Source organism: Henckelia pumila, chromosome 4, assembly GCF_033568475.1.
Source record: "Henckelia pumila isolate YLH828 chromosome 4, ASM3356847v2, whole genome shotgun sequence".
NCBI classification, from domain to species: domain Eukaryota; kingdom Viridiplantae; phylum Streptophyta; class Magnoliopsida; order Lamiales; family Gesneriaceae; genus Henckelia; species Henckelia pumila.
In genome coordinates this window covers 133,674,096-133,694,841 of record NC_133123.1, presented here as the reverse complement: position 1 = coordinate 133,694,841, position 20,746 = coordinate 133,674,096, and the positions used below count along the sequence as shown (strand labels likewise).

General features: G+C 35.0%; 2 protein-coding genes and 2 long non-coding RNA genes across 6 annotated transcripts; 2 read left to right on the top strand and 2 right to left on the bottom strand.

Annotated features, from left to right (window-relative positions):
• Window positions 1–173: 173 nt before the first annotated feature.
• On the top strand, window positions 174–4,660 carry LOC140863616 (uncharacterized). Of its 2 annotated transcripts, XM_073267154.1 has the most exons (6): window positions 174–660; window positions 1,154–1,789; window positions 1,902–1,990; window positions 2,230–2,329; window positions 3,358–3,583; window positions 4,283–4,660. In XM_073267154.1, the coding sequence occupies exons 1-5, from the start codon at window positions 502–504 to the stop codon at window positions 3,523–3,525; spliced, it is 1,152 nt and encodes a 383-aa protein (XP_073123255.1). In that variant the 5' UTR covers window positions 174–501; the 3' UTR covers window positions 3,526–3,583; window positions 4,283–4,660. The 2 variants fall into 2 exon arrangements, with proteins under 2 accessions (XP_073123255.1, XP_073123256.1); XM_073267155.1 differs by lacking the exon at window positions 4,283–4,660 and having other exon boundaries at window positions 175–660; window positions 1,902–1,946; window positions 3,358–3,496.
• Window positions 4,661–9,087: 4,427 nt separating this feature from the next.
• On the top strand, window positions 9,088–19,431 carry LOC140865460 (transcriptional activator DEMETER). Of its 2 annotated transcripts, XM_073270116.1 has the most exons (22): window positions 9,537–9,606; window positions 9,708–9,764; window positions 9,927–10,810; window positions 11,145–12,935; window positions 13,015–13,377; window positions 14,126–14,216; window positions 14,295–15,319; window positions 15,390–15,709; window positions 15,794–15,873; window positions 15,987–16,071; window positions 16,149–16,240; window positions 16,312–16,380; window positions 16,476–16,512; window positions 16,626–16,708; window positions 16,833–17,261; window positions 17,642–17,678; window positions 17,761–17,818; window positions 18,121–18,260; window positions 18,365–18,430; window positions 18,607–18,721; window positions 18,801–18,839; window positions 18,954–19,431. In XM_073270116.1, the coding sequence occupies exons 3-22, from the start codon at window positions 10,006–10,008 to the stop codon at window positions 19,061–19,063; spliced, it is 5,835 nt and encodes a 1,944-aa protein (XP_073126217.1). In that variant the 5' UTR covers window positions 9,537–9,606; window positions 9,708–9,764; window positions 9,927–10,005; the 3' UTR covers window positions 19,064–19,431. The 2 variants fall into 2 exon arrangements, with proteins under 2 accessions (XP_073126216.1, XP_073126217.1); XM_073270115.1 differs by lacking the exons at window positions 9,537–9,606; window positions 9,708–9,764 and adding an exon at window positions 9,088–9,295.
• LOC140865463 (uncharacterized) lies at window positions 17,106–18,497 on the bottom strand. The gene is made up of 3 exons (XR_012144595.1): window positions 18,369–18,497; window positions 18,097–18,270; window positions 17,106–17,241 (listed from the first exon to the last, which is right to left on the bottom strand). It is a non-coding gene; the product is annotated as an uncharacterized lncRNA (long non-coding RNA).
• LOC140865462 (uncharacterized) lies at window positions 18,571–19,293 on the bottom strand. Its single transcript, XR_012144594.1, has 3 exons — window positions 19,177–19,293; window positions 18,778–19,025; window positions 18,571–18,700 (listed from the first exon to the last, which is right to left on the bottom strand). It is a non-coding gene; the product is annotated as an uncharacterized lncRNA (long non-coding RNA).
• Window positions 19,432–20,746: the final 1,315 nt, after the last annotated feature.

The following is a 20,746-nucleotide window of genomic DNA, read 5'->3' as shown; positions in this document are numbered from 1 at the left end:
ATCACTTGTGTAGAACCAATGACTTGCCGTTTTATCAATAGTTATTACTGATGTTAGTTCAAGGGTCACGTTTCGATCATCTTTTCCAAATAAAAACAATTATCACATTCAACAATTCGTCGCAAATATATTAAGTTTAAATTTTAAAAAGATATATGAAATTCGAAATTCAGTTATAACATATGCTATAGGTTACTTATCGAAGACCAATGCACCACGTGCAAACTACGGTGAAACTAATTAGGTAAGTCCAGTATGCGTTGACCATCCATGGATTCTTTTTTCTATGTTATTGATAAGTCTAAAGTAAAAGTACTACGAACAAGCGCAACCCTAAGCCCAATTTGTTCAAAGCCCACCAAACCCTATTACCGTAGGAAATGACAAAAAAACCCACGGCGTGCCTCGAAATACCAAATATAGCCTCAGTATCATAAAACCCATATATTGATGGGCTGAAGTGCAGAAACCGCCTCGTTCATTGGCTCGCAGCCTTCAGAAATGGGAAGAAGTGATGATTCGATAAGCAGGAGGAGGAACAAAAAGAGCAGAAAAAAGCAAGACGACACGACAGATTCATCCTCTAAGGTTTCTGCTCGCGTCGCCGCTATTATCGCATTCAAAAACCGCCGCAAATCAGGCAAACGCCGCCTCTGCCAGGTGACTTGAGATTGTGAAGACCTGTCTTCGTTAATTGTTTGTTTTTTTTCCTATGGTGTATGTTGTTTTCGCAGACGGTGTGTTTCTGTCATAGAATGTTAATTGTTATCTCGAAGTAAAGATTTTGCCTTTTTTCCCCCTTGAAGTAGAAGTGTAGAACCATGGATTTAAAATTTTTGTTGTTTGTTAGGTGCGCTGTGCAATCTGGTTCTGATTTGCTTCAAATTATTTTCGGATTCCCCAAATAAAATTTTCAAAATTGTGTCTTTGATGTGAAAAATAGTAAGTTTCACTACGGAGTAATTTTCTTGTCCGGCGTGGATGTAGTTGAATATGAATCTGTTATTTGGATTCTAATATTTGTTTGACACTTCTTCTGATTAACTTTTGATGTAGTACCGGTTAACCATTAAGGTACTGATGCTACATCATTGATGTGACTGTTGTTCATGATTTTTAATATCCTGTTTTTCTTTTGTTGTTGCTTTTGCAGGGCATGTGCTTTAGCCTTCCATCTCCCGAGGACCCTTTTAATGATAACCATGGGAAAATTGATCATACGAAAAAAAGGAAGAGAAGTTCTAAAGCAAAGAAGCCTGGGGAGAAGAAAGCCAGAATGCTAGAGAAAGTGACCAAATGCAGGGATGATTCTGATGTAGATCCCCAAGCGCATGAAGTGAGTGGTGGACACTCAGAATCTGTTGAGCCTTTTAGTTTTATGGGTCCAGAAATTGCAATCAATGTTGGGAAACCAACTTGCCAGATCATTAATAGGAACATGCTCGACCATGCTCCGAAACAAAACCGTTTTGAAAACAAAACTGAGTGTCCGTCGAAATTTTTGATCACATGCCTGAATTCAATTCAGACTGCTTTGGAGCATGGTGAAGGTTATGTTAGTGAAGGAGACAAACCTTTCTTTGCCTATGCATGGGGAATTGAGTTCTGGAATTGTTATTCCAACAGAAAAGATGTCCTGGAAACAGATAGAGCTTATTCGACAATGGAGCAAATCGCTTGGATCGCATCAACGGCTGCTGATACCATTTCAATGAAGGAGAAAGAAGGGTTGTCATTTACCAGTCCTTTTCTTCTATATCTCGTGCCGACACGAGAGAAAGCTTCTAAGGTCTGCCAGCTACAATAATCATTTTTTGATCAACCATACAACCAGTCTTATAGATCTGTTGAGTCAAAATCGACTCATTGGCTTACTTGTCTCCCTGTTGCATCATACTCAGGTGCGTGAAGTATGCAAGCCTTTGAAGGCCCTTGGAATACATACTGTGAGTATTCATTCAGGTGCTTCGATTGATCATCAAGTTAATGGGTTAGCATCTCCCTTCAGTCTTATTCATATGATATAATTTTGCTAGTGAGAGACAAATATAGCTAAAAGCGAGGCAAATATAGTATTTTCATTTGGGAGGTGGGATAGTTGACCCTCAAATTTGTTGTGCATCACAATGTCTGTTTTCTACTTTGCTTTGAGAACTTGAAGTAATCCCATGCATATTTATTACCGCGTTGTCTCTGTTTAAACGTTGATCTTTCCATCTTTTCTGACAGTTTGAAGAGCTGTGAACCGGAGTTCATTGTCTCTACACCGGAGAGACTTTTGGAGCTTCTTTCCCTGAAGGCTTTTGATACATCTGGGATTTCGCTACTGGTAATATCGAACTTTTCATTCCCCTGAAGAGTTGTCATTCACTAGTTGCAATGTATGTTCTTTTCCGTCTGATATGATATTCTTATGTATTTGATTTTCTTTTAGTAGTAACGGGAAAAGACAATTAAAATAAAACACACACTGCTGTAAAATTTAAAAAAAAAAAAACTACAAAAATCCCTGCATAGAGAGTTCCCAAGAAATAGAATTCACCCCAATATTTGTAATTTGATGGTGAAATGAACGCTGCATTACCCTCATGAAAGTGTTTATATTCAGCTGTACGGGCACAGAAGTTGAGTGTATCAGCACTTGCATATTAAACCCCTAGTCTAAGCATTAAGAAGTTAGGGGGTGTGCAATGGAACCAATTGCTAAAAAACGATTAAATCGAATTACTTTTCATCACACCATACTGATCGATCTGATCTGATTTAAATCAGTTGTTTCAGTCGATCAACCAAGGTAACCGATTTTTTCTTAGATGACAAAACAAAGGATAAATTAAATGAACCAACTTTTTTTTTATAAATAAATAAATGATGACATGTATTGAAAACCAGAATTTGTCTAATAAATAATCATAAAAATAAATTAGACCCATTCAAAATTATTATAATCACTTGATACCAAAATAGGTCAACCTAAAAAAATATTTCTACATCATATGAAAGATGTTTGATTTTTAAAAGTTTGGTTGGTTTGGTTTAGCAAGTCTTTTAAAAATATTATTTTATGAAACCAATTAAACCGATATTTTTCAGTATTAAAGCCAAATCATTAATCACTGGATAAGCTTAATTGAACTTCTGATGTATATAGATTCGGCATGTTATTTTGGAATTTTGCTCGCCTCACACCTATCTGAAAGTCTAATTTCTACCTTTTATGTTATTACTCCATGGTAGTTGTTATTTAATTTCTCCAAGGCATTTATCCTTCAATATATTGTTGAAATGTGTTTACTTCATTAACAGCTTGGTGTCTAAGTCGCTGTCTGTCTTTTCCGATTTTGATCATGATTGTAGGTTATTGATGGACTAGAATACCCTTTTAATGGTGCATACTTCGATGCAATCAAATCCATAAGACAAGTCATATCCGGAAATCCACAGAATGTAGTGTTCTGTGATTGCTTGAAAAATTCATCTGCATCCGTGGTGCAAAAACCGTCTAAAGGATCCGTCTGCAGATGATTTATTGGTGCATGCATAGCCTATTGAAAGAGTTGTTAAGTGAATAAAATTGAAAAAGGTATACGTGATTCTGTCGTTGGAATCGTACTTTGTAATTATATATCATAATCTGATTCATGGGAAATTTCGACATTGTGATGGCTGTGTTAGATTTTCTAAATTCTGTTTCTTTTTTAGTATCATCAGAATGGAAGCAGTGAAAATTGGCGGTTCCATTCCCTTTTTTATTTCAGGATCACTTTTCTTCTGAAATGTGCTTCTTAAAATTGTTCTTTTTATGCACATCCACCATAATCATGGCCCCCTTACCTCTTGTCCTTTTTCTTCTATTATCGTAATTGCTTGCTATTCTATCATAGATCATCTATCCCCTCTTATTAAGTACTGATCGTATTTCGGGCTTTAGTCTCAAAGTTGAGCTCGACTGGCACAGTGAATGTCATTTATGGGGCAGACACTATGGTATTTTGAGATCAATCCTTCAACTTATGTGCATACTTTGAGACTGACTCTCAACCTAGTATAACCATTTTTATTTTAGGCAGAGTCCTGAATTACATAGATGAACATATTTTACTAAAGGCTTTTCGGCTAGCAGTTAATGGAAAATTTTTATCCTGCCTTTGAAGTTTTGCTCAAGCATATTGACTCTTCGCGAATCGCCCGATCAAGTGTTGAACTTGGTTATTACCCGTAGACCATCTGATTCAATAAATATTTTTCTGCTGACATCTTATCCTCTGTAAATATGCTGCAGGCTTTCTAATTTGTGGGTAGAACACGTTGCGATAAACTTTCCCATCTCTCCGTCGACGACTCCATTTTGATCATCTTGTTGGATCATTGGGATAAACATCGTTTCCATTATTGTTACTGCATATCGGCCATCAGATGAGGTGATACTCAGTTTCTCCTGGCGGTCTCAGACCGCTCTTTACTTTCACCATACAGATAATCCAACGGTGCTCCATTAAAGCTCGAGAATTGAGCTTAGTCCCAGCTTGTTTCAGTTGTGTGGTCGTATTGTTTTCCATGTAACTCATCTTCATTTTTGGTGCAATATTTCAATCTGTATTCGGTACTCAATTACTGTTTTTCTGCTCGTTGTAAGTTGCTATTTCTTTTTTGCATGCTTATCTTACCAAATTTCTAGTGTTCAGTTCCCATGGAAAATTGGTAGAATCTCAGGACATTATTTTATTTTTCAAAAAAATAAGTTGAATATCTCCACCAAAACCAGGGCTTACTCAAAACTTTTATATATAAAAATTATTATTTGATTGATTTTAATACTCGATACATCTTTAATTGAATTTTTCCAGTTAACTTTCCATCTGTTTAAATTATTAGAAATTCAAAAAATTAAAATTAAAAATAAATTTCATTTAGAAAAATATGAAAGAGTGAACGAGACGAATAGATGATCATGTATTTTGTCTTAATTATAAGAGGTTTTATATTTGTGTATTATTTTTTAAATTATGCTTTTAAAATTTTAAAAATATGTATAAGCTTTAAAATTTTAATTATGAGTAATTTTAATTTTTTTTAATTATGTACAATTTTATATTATTTTTAAATTAATATTCAAACATCATCTATACAACATCATCTTATTTTTCGCAAAACCATGAATAAAATTATCAAACACATACATCAACATATGATGAAGTTAACCAACATTCTCGTATCATTCAGCGTACTCGAAAGATATTGGTGTCATTTGATTGTGACAAACATGTTAAATCATTACAATGATTTGACTGAAATTTTGTCTTGATGAGATCCTCATTGAACCACGAGAAAAAATATTTTATTATTGTTATTATTATTATTTAATATTTCCTTCGTCCCATATATAATATCTTTTTTGGATTTTCACACAAATTAAGAAAAATATATTGGGAAAGCAAATTTTATATAAATTTTCTATGTTATCTCTATTTAATGTATTAAAAAATGATTGCACAATTTTCAAAGTGTAGTTAATAGGGGTATATTAGTAAAGAAGTGTAAAAAAATATTACTAAATATGGTATATGACTATATATTTGGAAAATAAAAAAAAAATATGGACAATATAATTGAGACGGAAGGTTTATCTATTTTAGATAGTAGTTAAACATATTATTAGATTTCATACGAGAAAAAAAGGAATACTATTTAAATAAATTTTTTAAATAAAAATATATCTATTTTCTCAAAATATGAGCGCTGAGCTCGGGATGTTATAGAATGTATCGATTTATCATTCAAATAGAGGAGAAATTGTGATGGGTATAAATAAAAATAGAATAACGATGAAGATTTTTATTATATATCAGAAGTCATATTTATATCAATTATATCATGTGATTTTTCTATTGAATTTTAAGATTTTATATTTAATATAACATTGTAATTTGGTAAATGAAATTTTTATATTGAATTTCTTGTAACGTAATAATTGATGATATCATTTAAAATATCGAAAATGAATAGTTTTGTTAGTTGACTTATCCTCATTTTTTGACTAGAAAAAATACTAAAGTGGTGGGGCCATACAAGTCATAAGACTTTAAAGAAAAAAATTTGTGAGAATCAACACACTACAAAATAATAATCTAACGCCTACAATTAAATAACCACATCAGTTTTAATTAATTCGAAATCAGATTAACGGGCCTTGACTACTCTATTTCATATAAGTTCCCCTTCTATTTTGTCATTTAATGTTAATTAATACCCGATGTATTCAATTATATTTCTCTGTCATGAGTGTAGCATAAAATAATTCTTGTCACGCTTATTTAGAAATTAAAAAGTATTTGAAAAGATAAATTTTATAAAACAATTTTCTATTTTGTCCTAATGATTTTAATTTAATAAATATTATTGGTAAAAAAAAGTTAATAAAATTAATATTAAATATGAAAATGAAGCTACATAACCGGAATTTGATGGATGAAAAAAATTCAGCTTAAATAAGTGGGACCAAAAAAATACAAATATCACTACACTCGCGCATAACTTTTAATCCTTGAAAAGCATCCATATATATATATAATTATCTATTATACGTGTGTTTGTGTGTATATAGCCTAGGTAGTTTTATTTTATTATTTTAATTCTATAAAATATTTATAAAAAAAAATAATTAAATTTATTGTATGACATTAACCGTGTCAGGTTTACGTTTCTCGAGTTGCGATACATGTGTGGAGCCATGATCCGCACGCTTTTCACGCTACTAAAATTCAGGCAAGAATGGAAATGACAATATTGGCCCTCAATTTAATGCTTAAATTGGTTAACAGGTCATAGTAATTAGTAAGCACAACTTGTCTTACCAAAACTTAAAATTACAATTAATGTTTACTAAGTGATTTTGCTCCTGCCATCTCTACTTTGTCAAGGATTCCTAATCTTTCTATTAATGACCATAATACCCTTGATTAAAGTGAACTAATATATATATATATATATATATATATATAAAGATAAAAGGTCATTATTACAAACTTTGGTGGAAATTTGTTCAATTTTTTTAAAAAAATATATTGTCCCAGTAATTGTAACCCGAATTCAATAATGACAGAATCCACTATCTTTGTGATGAAGAAAAGAATCACATTCATTTTAGTTTTTAATTATATGAAACATCAGTTACTTTCTCTTCGTTCATTTTTGTATAGATTGAATTAAAGTTTTATTTTATTTTAATTTTAATAGATATAAATTTGTATTGGAGGTAGGGGTGTTCATATTTCGGATAAAACCGAAAAAATCGGAAATCCAAACCAAAAAAAAATAAAAACCGAACCGGACCGAAAACCATATTTTGTAATTCGGATATAAATATGAAAACCGAAGTTTATTTGGTTCGGTTTTGGATTATATATGTCAAAACCGAACCGACCGAAAAAACCGAAATTAAATTAAATCAATAATTTTATATAGATTTTTTTATTTATATTATATATCTTATGAGATGATATTTAGTGAATAAATAATCATTTTGAATAATTTTTAGTTGATTTTTGTTTATTAATTCATTGTTGTTGTTTATGTATTTTATAGTTGATTAATTGATTGTTGTTTATGTAATTTTTAGTTGATTGTTGTTTATGTAAGTCATTTAAACTTTATTTTTAAAGTTTTTACTAAAAAATCATGTAAAAAACATATTATATTTTACAATGTATTTATATTATTAATTTTAATATTTGTATCAAAATCGGAATAACCATAAGTCCGTATAAAAATTTATTTTGTTTTTTTAAAAATATTATAAGATTGTGGTTGGATGTTTGTTCTTATATTGTTTGTTATTGTTTTTCTTCATTATATGACTATAACTTTAAGTTGTGTTTTGGGGTATTTAAATTACATGATTGATGAAATTTATGTTTATTTTGTTGTGTTATGTATTATTAATATTGATAAAACCGATCAAACCGAACCGTATAAACCGGTCCACTTTAGTAAAAAAACCGAACCGAACCGAAGTAGAACGGTTTAACTTCGGATTACATTTTTTAGAAACCGAAAACCGAAAACCGAAAAACCGAACCGAAATTAAACAAATTAAAACCGAACCGACCGATGAACACACCTAATTGGAGGTTCTAGACTAGAATGTTTTCTAGTGTTATGCAATAAGTCAATAATTGAAAGTAGTCATTTTTTAAGTTAGGAATTATATATATATATATATACCATGGTTATTTTGTCATTTCACAAAGTGGACTCCAAACTTGCAAAATAGAAAACACCATTAGACGAAGTTTTGAACCAATTGGAGCGGGAGGGTTGGTAAGAATAATTTTATTTATTTCATAGTAAATTTTCATAGAAATTTTCTCCCATATATATATGTGTGTGTTAATATTATCCAGCTTCGCACGTGAGATGAACACAGCTAGAAATACAAAAACACACATACATTTATTCACACAAATATAATCCGAGTTTTATATATTCAAATAAAAATATCAATCCCCATAATATGAGGAAAAACCTTCGTACTTTTTCTTTTATCTTACGAAAGCGACATGAATCTCGTTATTCTCGATAATAAAATACGGAAAACTTTCGTAAATAGTCGTCATTTTCACTAACTCGAGTAATAAAATACGGCAAACTTTTGTAATATAGTCGTCACTATTATGGCAATCGCTACGATTCTCATAATAAAAGCAAAACGAATACCCGAGATTTCACGATTTACAAAACCGACAATCCGCATTACTTTTGATATCGCCTATTCTAAGTCACCGTTTGGTTTGAGTAATATAATGTAAATTAAAAATAAATAAAAAAAATAGTTAATACATTATTTGATTTGATGGATAGATTATAATTTATTTGATTTAATTGATGTAAAATTATTAATTAATAAATAAATAAATAATATGACAAAAATAAGGCGAAATTGATTAAGATAAGTTATACATAGATTAATAATACATCAAACCAAACAATGCTTATATAATCGAGATTTTCACCATTAAAAACCAACATCCCACCTAACATTTTCTCCATCTTATTGCAACCTATAGTGCACAACCCAAAATTTAATTTTGGCCATAAGCAAAGCTCGACTGGCCTGAAAATGAAAATTTCCTCAATCTGCCTAACCACATTTCTTTGTTCTTCTTAAAATAGAGGATACCTCACTGTTCAAGCTTTTGTTGTTTTTTATTACTTTCTCTCTCTACTGTTCTCTTGTCTCTCTCTCTAAAACTCTCCTTGTAACGAAAGCTGACTTGGCTCTCCGGCATTGACTTCGGTAATACACGCACACACACACAAAAACACACACTCACATATATACATACATGGATATACAGAGAGATCGATGGGTTTAATTATATGTAATAAAAATTTATTTTTTTTTCTAAATTATTGTGTCACACATTTTTAATTAAATTTTCGTGCTTTCATATATGGTGTAAAGAAACCAGTATCAGTGTGTGATTGCATTTTTACTCAGAATCACCTGGGATAATTATTACTGAGATTTTATGGATTTTACCACCGTGGTGTGATTTAATTTCGGAATTAAATCTTCCAATTTATTCTTGTTCTCCAATTATGGCGGTATCTGATTTCCTGGTTTTGATCCAATTTTTCTATCTTGAGTTTATGTATTGTTTTTTTGGTATTTTAATTTTAATTTAAACGTGCATTTGCTAATTCAGCTAGCTGGGTCTGTAAAACCCGGAAATTGCATAGACGGAGCATATAGATACACGCATGTAAGAAGCATTTAAAGAGGAAAAGATGTGATTTTTGGAACTGAATTAGATGGCATTTATTAAATTGATCTTGATTTGGGGATATGCATTCTTTTCACATGTGAATCTTCAATAATAGTGGTTTTGCTGCGTGTTCTAGTGATAAATTGGTTTGGATTTCAGGTAGGGCTGCTATATGTGTCACAAATATACAAATCAGATTAGGTAAGTGTCCTCGAAAATCGAGCCAGCAAGTTTGAGTATGAACCAGGGAAGGGGAATGCCAATTCCCCTTGAAAACAAAGTTATGAAAAGTGGGGAGATTTGGGTTCCTCCAACACCAGAAAAGCCAGTTTTGCAGAGATCAAGCCATGTTGCGGCTGAAATGCAGCAGAATCCAGTGGGAGCAGAAAATTGGAGCGATTTGCTGGGAATTTACACAGGGTTCCTGCAGGATGAAATTAGTAATGGGCTGCCTCCAGGATTCAATCCTCCAGGTTTCGATACATTTAGTCATGTAGGCCTAAATCATGGGGAACTTGGTCAACAAGTTGCTCCCAGAGAAACCTGCAATGGGTTGCCCCCGAATTTAAATGCAACCAGTTTTATTGATTTGAATCAGGAGTGCAGCGTGCAAGATCTTACCTTTGTTGAGACTTGTAATAGGATTCCTCAGGAATCGAATCCCACCGGTTTTGTAGGGCAGAAACGATGGGAGCTGGAGCATAGTCTTAGAGATGTTGCACCAGTTGAGAATCTCAGAATCTTGAATCAATATGGTGGAACGGTCGGCTCTTACGCGCAGAATTTAGACGTTCTTCCTCCTCAGAAAGTTGATTCTCTGGCAGAACTAATGGGAACAAATAAACATCCACGCACCACTCTAACAAATGGCCCACCCAACAGACCAGCAAGTATTATAGGCAATTCCACCATTATCAATCAACATTCGCTGGTCAGAAGCAATGGGAAGATGCATGGTTCTACCAGTTCAATGCTCCTGCAAAATCACCTCTTGAATGAAAACTGGCATTTTGGTGGTCACAACCTACAACATATTTCGACCAGTAAGTAAATTATAAGTTGGATGCATGATCTGAGCTTATTCTTTTGTCTGAATCAGATAATCTTAGTCTGACGGTTTATGTTTCCGAACTCTTAGCAAATAACCGTGCATCTGTTTCAAATGACAAGACAATATTTCTTATTAGTTACCCTTACTATATCATCTCTCACTCTACGATTGCGTATGAACTATATATGACCCTCAGCTTCTAATTTCAATTTTTTTAAGCACAAAAAATTGTATCTACTTCGTATAGAAATGTATATTTACTGTTTTTAAGGACTTCAAAAAGTCAAGTTTAACAATTATAAATTTATAATGCTTCATTTTGGCAGATACATTTCCAGTCTCTTACCATGCTGACTGTAACCTGAACTTACCCCAAAGATTAAAAGGGGCATCCTCAAGTGGAACCATGCCCTTTCAGTTCGAGCCAGTAACACCAGATCTGCAAAAGCAGATGAAAAGCATCCAGCCCATGCAAGTACCAAAGTTCTTTGCAAACGATTGCTTGACTCCAGAAAAACATAAGAAAGATGATGCTGTCTGCAGTCAGCCTTCTGAAATAATTGAGGGAAAGCATGATGCATTGGGCAGCAATCCAGGCACATCATCTACGGTCATTTCGACACCACCTAATGAAAAAATTCATTCCAACGGTGGAAATGGAGAAATTGATCTGAACAAGACACCACAGCAAAGACCACCCAAAAGGAAAAAGCATAGACCAAAAGTAATAGTGGAAGGAAAACCCAAAAGAACTCCCAAGTCTGCTGCTTCAAGTAACAAAGCTGCAGATAAACATCCTTCCGAAAAAAGAAAGTATGTGCACAAAAAGGACACCGGAACTTCGACAACTCCATTAACTGATGTTGCAAAGGATGTTGAAAGATCTAAGGTTGGGCCCACTGCAAAATCATGCAGGAGAGCACTGAACTTTGACTTAGAAACTGGGGTAGGAAAGGACAGCCAGGCAACAGAAGTTGGTAGCCAGACACAGAACGAAGAAAGAAGCAAGGTTCCTATAAATTTGAACTCGGATTCTCCTAATACAGAATGGGTTACAGACTTGAACAAGGCAGCCAGATGTACACAACATATAGTAGAGAATTTATACAATCGTGTCCAATCGGTGAATCATATCTCACCTTCAGAGTTGTCGCCGCTTCCGTCTACACCTTCACCACCTGCCTCAAAGGGCCATACATTGAATGCCATAGCGAGGAGTTTGAATGCGCTTAATGCTAATACCAACCAAAATGGTAGCCAAAATAGATACAGTCACTTGCATCAACTTACGAGTGGAGACCTGGTTCAACTTGTCATCGAGGCAAATTCCAATGAACCAAACCTAGACAGAATGAGGCAACCAAATCTTCACACTATGACTCAACTTTTGGAAGATTTGGTGCCTGCCAAAGAGAATCAGGGATGCAAAAGAGATTATTCCCAGACTGTGCTAAGACAACCTCAAACTGTCACCTTGATGGGATCTCAACTGTGGTCTTCAAACACGAGTCATGCTAGCGGTGACAGCAGCAAAATATGTCTAAATGTTTCAGAGACAATGAAAAAGAGGAGGATTGAAGGCATAATTCATGGAACCACATCCAGCATGTCTTCTAGGATTACAACTGTTGAAGATTACACAGGACAAATGGACAGAAAGTGTAAGCGTCATCATGCACAGAGCTCCGCAATTTACCTGAATGATGGATTACCAAATTCTGACATTAAAGGACAGTGCACCTCCGGATTTCAAAACGATGAACTCAACAAGGTCAGTTGCAACCAGTACATGAAGTCCAAAGATTTCGAAGACAAGTTTCAGCAGCAACATACTTCCCCTTATTTTCACGCAAAAGAAAATGCACAGAAAACATCCAATCACGTCACTCAAGCACAAAGCACCAACACTTTTGCTAGTGTCACTAACTGGAATATGGAGTCTGCATCCGAAAGAGATTCTACCACTCGAGGAAATGTAGTAAATTCTCATGCCCATGTGTCAATTAAGAGACAGATTGCTGGACAAACATCTGACAAATTGTCCAGTATAAATAAAGCGTTGCCGCAATTGATCACAGTCTCGAGAGGTCGTGGACGTCCGCCCAAGACACTCACAGGTATCCATCTTTTCATAAGCCATCCCCATAACTAAAGCTGAACATGCTCTTTATATTAAAGCCATATTTTGCTGAGCAGGGTCACAAGAAACGTTGAGAAATTCATCTTCAGTTGATTATATCACAGACCGTATGCAAGGTCTAAACATCAATACCAGTGGCAAGGAAATTGGTCAAGAAGAGCGAAGTGCGCTGGTTCCATATAGAGGAGATGGTGCTATTGTTTCTTATGAGGCATTTGATCTGATCAAAAAGCGCCGGCCCCGACCTAAAGTTGATCTTGATCCAGAGACAAATAGACTGTGGAACCTTTTAATGGGTAAGGAAACAAGTGAAAGTGCGGAAGCAATAGGGGATGATAAACAACAATGGTGGGAGAAAGAAAGAAAAGTCCTCTGTAATCGAGCAGACTCATTCATCGCAAGGATGCATCTAGTTCAAGGTATTAGCTTTCAAACCACTGCATCATTATAATGTTAATGCATAAGTAATATACCATAACATGATTTTGTGTGATTATCAAAACGCTAAAACTCAACAAAAAAATCCAGCTCATATTTATTTTTTTAGACATTCCTTTTTTTAATTTAGGTTTAGAATCACAATTTTTTATAATGAGTATTAAATAGACATATGTGTTGTATTATCTACATTCTACACCAAGAGCATGCATTACTAGAAAAAATAACAAATTACCAACTATTTGGATAGTATGAAAACTAAGAAAGTAGGGTGAAGAGGGGGCAGGTAGTCCAGGTTATCCCTGTTGCATCTGGAGTATAAAATTAATAGTATACATTAGTAACCACCAGTCACGAACCAAAAAAAAACTATATGAAGAACTAATATTATAATAGTCCAATAGAGTAACTGGAATTAGCTCACAATTCCTCTAAGAATCTAGATCACAGTTTCCAAAACCATGTATCAAGAGTTAATGCCTACTCTTGTTGTTTGTGTCTAATGTAAGTTTATGTTTAGGTCTGACAACCATTTTTACGAAGCACAAGAAATATGCCCAACAAAATAAATAGTAAATCGCAAACTAATTAATCTTCAAATTTTATTATGTAAAACAAAATAAAAATTGATAAGAAAGTTACTCTTCAAGGGCCAATATATTGTTGGATTTACCTGATCGGACCGTATGAAGCCGGTGATATAACCTTGAACGAATTACATCTTCACAGGAGACAGGCGATTTTCCAAATGGAAAGGATCGGTAGTTGACTCGGTGATAGGAGTGTTCCTCACACAAAATGTTTCAGATCATCTTTCAAGGTAAAATCAATTTTCTTTCAGAGCCTTAAAAGATAACAGGAGCTAATCACATTTACGTAATGTCTTTCCTGCTTGCAGCTCTGCTTTCATGCATCTAGCAGCCAAGTTCCCAATAAAACCAACAGCCATAAGAGAATCATGCTGCCAAAATGGACAAAGTTCATTGATTGAACGACAAAAAGTTCGTATAACATATCCAGATGGGACGTCTTATGATCATAGAATGTTAAGGGAACCAGTGTATGACCCCAGCTCCGTGACTTCCAGTGAATCATCTGAATGCGGGGCAGAAATTTTCACAACCAGAACCTACATATTAAATGATCAGATCAGAAAAATTGAGGAAGACATGATTTCATCACAAAGTTCTTCGGAATCTGTTATTTTTCAAGCCTCTGAAGATATCAGATCCAGTTCAGGATCAAATTCAGAAGCAGAAGATCAAATAATTGGGGGAAATTTCAGCAGAAACCATGGTCCTTCAAGTTTTTATGAACAGGCTGAAAGAATTGCTGCATTCAAGCAGTGTCAGTTACAAGTCAATGGAAGTTCATTTCCAAGTACAAGACCCATGCCTGGTTGCCAGCAACTTGAAAATCCAATGCACGGACAATTTCCTCAATTGACCAGCGGTGAAAATGTGTGCACTCATCCATTTGCTTCAAATGTGCCGCGTTATCAGAGATCTGTCACCCTACCCACTAGTTCCTGGCCGAACATGTCAAAGGGTTTGGAAAAATTTGAAGGGGATATTCTCGCAATATCTGGAAAAGGAAGCATATCTTCTATGGCCTCAACAGATGCTAATCTTACTAATGGAACAGGTGTAGAAAACAGATATGATGTTTCAGGGCAGAATGTTGTAAAGAATTTTATCGCTCAACAGATCGGAAAACCAAAATTACAGCCATCAACAGCGGACAATGGCATTTTGAATGAACAATTTGAACAGCAAACCTATTTATCAACATGTTTTCAGAGCAGAAAAGACCAACATGTTGTCAATTATAGGAAAGATGGAACCCAGGAGGCCTTTCAGCAAGAACATACATTTCTGACAGACCTCACTAGACCGGCTGAAGTGTCCAGTAAACCGCCAATTGGTAATTTATAGAAACAAATCCACATACTGTCTTTATATGAAAAAACTGATTATGGTGAATTTTGTTGCAGATAATCAAAAGCACTCTGAAAATATAACACCTGACCCATCAGAAGTGAGCCAAGTACATTCCTTGAGCCGTCCTCCATCCAGTAAGATTGGCACCAAAATTTCACATGTAAGCAAGCAAAAGGCTGAGAAGGAAAAGACAGATTCATTTAACTGGGATGCCTTACGAAAGAAGGTGCAATCAGAATATGGAATGAGAGCCAGAAGTGTGGAGACAATGGACTCCATAGATTACGAAGCATTACGAAATGCTGATGTTCGTGAGATATCTGAAACAATCAAGGAAAGGGGAATGAACAACATGCTAGCAGAGCGAATTAAGGTATTTATTGAAATATTAAAAATGATAAACAATAAGGTGCACCTCATACTTCAATGAAATCTGCATTTATTGGACATTCTGCAGGATTTTCTCAATCGACTGGTTCGCGATCATGAAAGAGTTGACCTTGAATGGCTGAGAGATGTTCAACCAGACAAAGTCAAGTAAGTCTCCTCGGAAAAGCTTGTCTGATCACCCATCTCGAAAAATATAAAGCAGAAGGCATGCCAACTTTTTTCTAAAAATAATCATACTCTCACTTGGATTTGTTCTGCAGGGATTATCTATTAAGTATACGAGGATTGGGCTTAAAGAGTGTGGAATGTGTACGCTTATTGACACTTCATAATGTTGCTTTTCCAGTAAGTGCAGTTGCCTGTACAGACCATGCATAGAGGGAAAACAAAAGAAATATTCTTCTGACTATTCGTCTTGTTAGGTTGACACGAATGTTGGACGGATTGCTGTGCGACTTGGTTGGGTTCCTCTCCGACCTCTTCCTGAGTCACTCCAGTTGCATCTCCTTGAACTGTAAGTATGTGTAAAGCAATCAGTGTAAGACCTTGTGAACCGTTGCAGAAACTAAATGTGTTTCTATGCAGATATCCAGTTTTGGAATCTATCCAGAAATATCTTTGGCCCAGACTCTGCCATCTGGATCAAGAGACCTTGTAAGTTTACCAAGTTATTAACTTATTAAACTAGGACTTCATACCTATATTTGGCCACCCAAGATGATCCACTGATTTTTGGTTGTGAATCACAGGTACGAGCTGCATTACCAAATGATAACATTTGGAAAGGTGAGATTCTATCTTTCACAATTGATTGCCAGTCTCACTTGACGATCATAATGCAAACTAACCACATGAAACATGTCTTCATAAAAGATTATTTTCTTAACTCTGGAGTACAGGTTTTCTGCACAAAGAGAGACCCAAACTGTAATGCATGTCCAATGAGGGGCGACTGCCGACATTTTGCGAGTGCTTATGCAAGGTTAGTCATCTAACATTGCTCAAATGTATGCACAATAAATTATTATATGAAGCTTTCCAACTAAAGAAAGCTTATTTTGACTGTTAAACCTTTAAATATTGATTGGCAAACACATTTGGGGCAGTGCAAGACTCGCTCTTCCAGGGACCGAGGGGAGACAAATAGTCCGTTCATCCGCACCACCAAGTGCTAACCAAATGTCTGACATGACAATGAAGTCTATGCCACTTCCTCCACCTGAGGACAATTTGGAGAAAGGGGCGGATTCTACGAGAAACAGTGAACCAATCATCGAGGAACCAACAACCCCGGAGCCACCCACAGAAATGACAGAACGTGACATCGAGGATGCATATTATGAGGATCCTGATGAAATCCCAGTCATAAAGCTCAACATAGAAGAATTTACATCAAATTTGCAGAGCTTTATGCAGGAGCAAAAGGAAATGCAAGGAGACATGTCCAAAGCCTTAGTTGCTCTAAGTCCAGAGTTTGCTTCTATTCCAATGCCCAAACTGAAGAATGTGAGTCGACTGCGGACAGAGCATCAAGTGTAAGTAATAGTCTCTTGCTAAAACATAAGGGACGAAACCATAGGTAATCTAACAGTGGAAAGTTTTATATGATGTGCAAAATTATGTTGAGTTAAAAAATGCGATCTCATGTAATGGTCTGGATAACGCAATTAAAACTTAGCAATCAAAGTAGAAAGAGCTCACTAAGCATTACATAGGTCTTCTTCTTTTAATTAAATATAGTGAGAGGTGACTGATTTATATTTCCAGTTAATCATTTATTAGGCGACAAACTCAGAAAACAGCATAGTCATTGCTCCCTTAAGCATCAGGAGCACACCAAGCATCTTGAGCCCTAGATGTAAATGTGTAACTACAAGGATAAATTTTCAGTTACTAATGATTCATATTCCTGCAGCTATGAACTCCCAGATCAACATCCCATACTTAAAGGGGTTAGTTATTACTTTTCTTGGTTTAATTTTGAAGAACGTGTGCAGCTTGACTCCTGCTGACAATAAATTTTATAATGTTTAGCTGGACAAACGAGAACCTGATGATCCAAGTCCGTACCTTCTTGCTATATGGACACCAGGTACCTAGTATAAAATTAATCACTTAATACAATTCAATCATGCCTGCATGAAACCACAATAAGCATTTCTTTCCACAATGGTATAAGAGGTTAAAAATATATAATTATGTTTTACAATCCTTGTATAATAAAACTATGATCAACTTTTTCCCCTACCTTTCGCCTCTCACCGACGGACAACATAAATGAGCCTCAGCAAAAAAAAAGGACAGAGTCATATTATAGAGACAGAAAAAAATGTAACTCAATTATCTTGCCAACGTAGCTTTTTATCATACCTAAATCAACTTTATCTTAACCAGGTGAGACATCAGACTCAATTAAACCTCCTGAAAGTAAATGCGAATCTCAGGAAGGAGGTGGCATGTGCGACAAGAAGACATGCTTTTCGTGCAGCAACACAAGAGAAGCACAGGCTCAAACGGTCAGGGGCACAATCCTGGTGAGCACAACTGTGAAATAATCATCAATAATGTAACAAAATTATGACCCATTAGGTTCCCTCTTCTTCTGTTTATTTTCACTGAATTGTCTACCTCCTTTTAGATACCTTGCAGGACAGCAATGAGAGGAAGTTTCCCGCTCAATGGTACATATTTCCAGGTCAATGAGGTAACACAAATTCTGATCCTTAAGAGCTTTGTGTATGTGACACTGCACTCCACAGTAACGGAGAAATGTTCCCCATTTGTAAACTGCACAAGAGGTTTCTGCATTTATCTTCGCGACGACGAAAGCGAATTCATTTCTGCAAATTGGGGGATAACATATCCTTAAATTGTACTCAGGTTTTCGCGGATCATGAATCCAGTATGAATCCTATCATTGTTCCAAGAAGTTTGTTGTGGAACCTGCCAAGACGGACAGTGTTCTTTGGGACCTCTGTCACGACCATATTCAAAGGTAAATAAAATTTCAAAAAATTATAAATGAAATATAAAAAAGAAATTTTGGCTTACAGAAATACTATGGTGCTTTCCAGGCCTGACAACTGAAGGTATCCAGTACTGCTTCTGGAAAGGTATTTACTGCATGAAATATCCCACCCATCTCTGCTATAATGATGTCATTGAGCATATCGTTCATAGGTCCATGCAGATAAGTACCCTTATTTTTCCACTAATTTCAATCTCAGGGTTGGTATGCGTCAGAGGTTTTGACCAGAAAACTCGAGCACCGAGACCGCTAAGTTCCAGATTACATCATCCTGCAAGTAAGATGGTTAAGCCTAATGAGCAACGATAGTGTATGCTATGGGGTAAGATACAATAAGAGCAAGTGACCCGTATCTGCCCCAAGAGAAGACATAAAAACCTGATAAAATAGGACTAGAGATGACAGCTAACAAAATTATTTACCCATTCATTTGTTCCTCCTCTCCCCATTAACCTGAGCAGCAAGTTAACATGAGCACTCTGCTGATAGAGGGGGCCATATAAAAGTTTCAGTTTTTCCATAGTTCAGATTTTTTAATGTTACGCTCACAACTGAGCCATTTTTCAAGAATATAAATGTGTTGGCAGAATAGGTAAAGCAATAAAGGATGTAATCTTTGAATGTACTTCAGTGGTATTACATGTATATATTTGTCACAGTTCTTTGGTGCCGAATAAGCCATTGTTTCTTCCTTGAACAATTATGTCTGGATTATGTTATCAAGTCACAAGAAGTACACAATCAAGTCCTTGGGGCTTGGGGGTGATATTTTTTATTTTTTTGGGGGGGAAAAAAAACTCATAGGGAACTAAGGAACATGAGAAGATATTAAGAAATAAAACTGTATTCACAAAAAAGGCACACAATCACACACGGAAACTCGGAGGTCATGTCCTTGCCCCACCCCTAAAGTTCTGGTTGGGGCAATACTCCCGATTCTAAGTTATGCTCTTCCCATGTTAAAACTACTTGAATTCAAATAACCTAAAATTCAAGTTCCAAAACAGCAACAAAATGAGAAATCGAGTGGCTATATCGATTGAAGTTAGTGACTCATAAGATTGAAAGAGGACTTGTTAAACTTGAGGTTACACCAGGATGCAAACCAAACCCTCTTATAAATAGATGGAGATCGACGTAAATTATTTATCTTAAAGGAAAATCTAACAACAATCCTTGCGTTGAACGTAGAAAACTTTATTAAATATTTTATGAGATAAAGGAAAATCTCGTTTCCGTTCTCCCATTAGAGGAGATCTCTCATTGCCTTTTTCTTGTAATCAAAGAAAATCTTATTCTTATCTGTATAATAAAGGAAAAATCTACTTTATTTTTTCACACATGACAGAAAATCTAATTGCACTCGGCATTCACTTTTCAATTTGACTTCCAGGATTCTCTTTCGTTGAAGTTGACTTCCAATACATATACACACACGCATATGATTTTATTATATTATTACTCTTATTAAAGCCACTTGGTCGTATTTTCAAGTGTTTCTACAAAAAATCTAAAAAAAAATCTAAAATACTATGTCGCTTAAATTTATTAGCGTATTTAACAAATCGCATAAGATACATTTCTAAACTATCTGTTTCCATGACTGATTTAAATTTTAACTCGCTGTTATCTTACATTTTATTTTAAGTTGAGTATATAAATTTGGTTTTTCTAACTATTTTCTTTTTAAATATGATAAGTGTGACCATATGGTGTGTACATATTGGCTATAGTGTGTGCGTGTGTTAATACGAAGGCTAAATGTTCTTTACTAGTTATGACCAATGGGTATATAGACTAATGCTTTAGCATTTGAAAGTTTGAATCACATCAACACATTAACGTTTTAGAGACACCAAACACTCCAGTTAATAGAACGAAGTTCACTATTTTAATCAAGAAACTTTGATACTCAGCATAGGAGCGTACTTGTTTAATTAATTATTGGGCTGTGTTATATATGAAGATCTAGTCACGTTACTTGGTCAATTG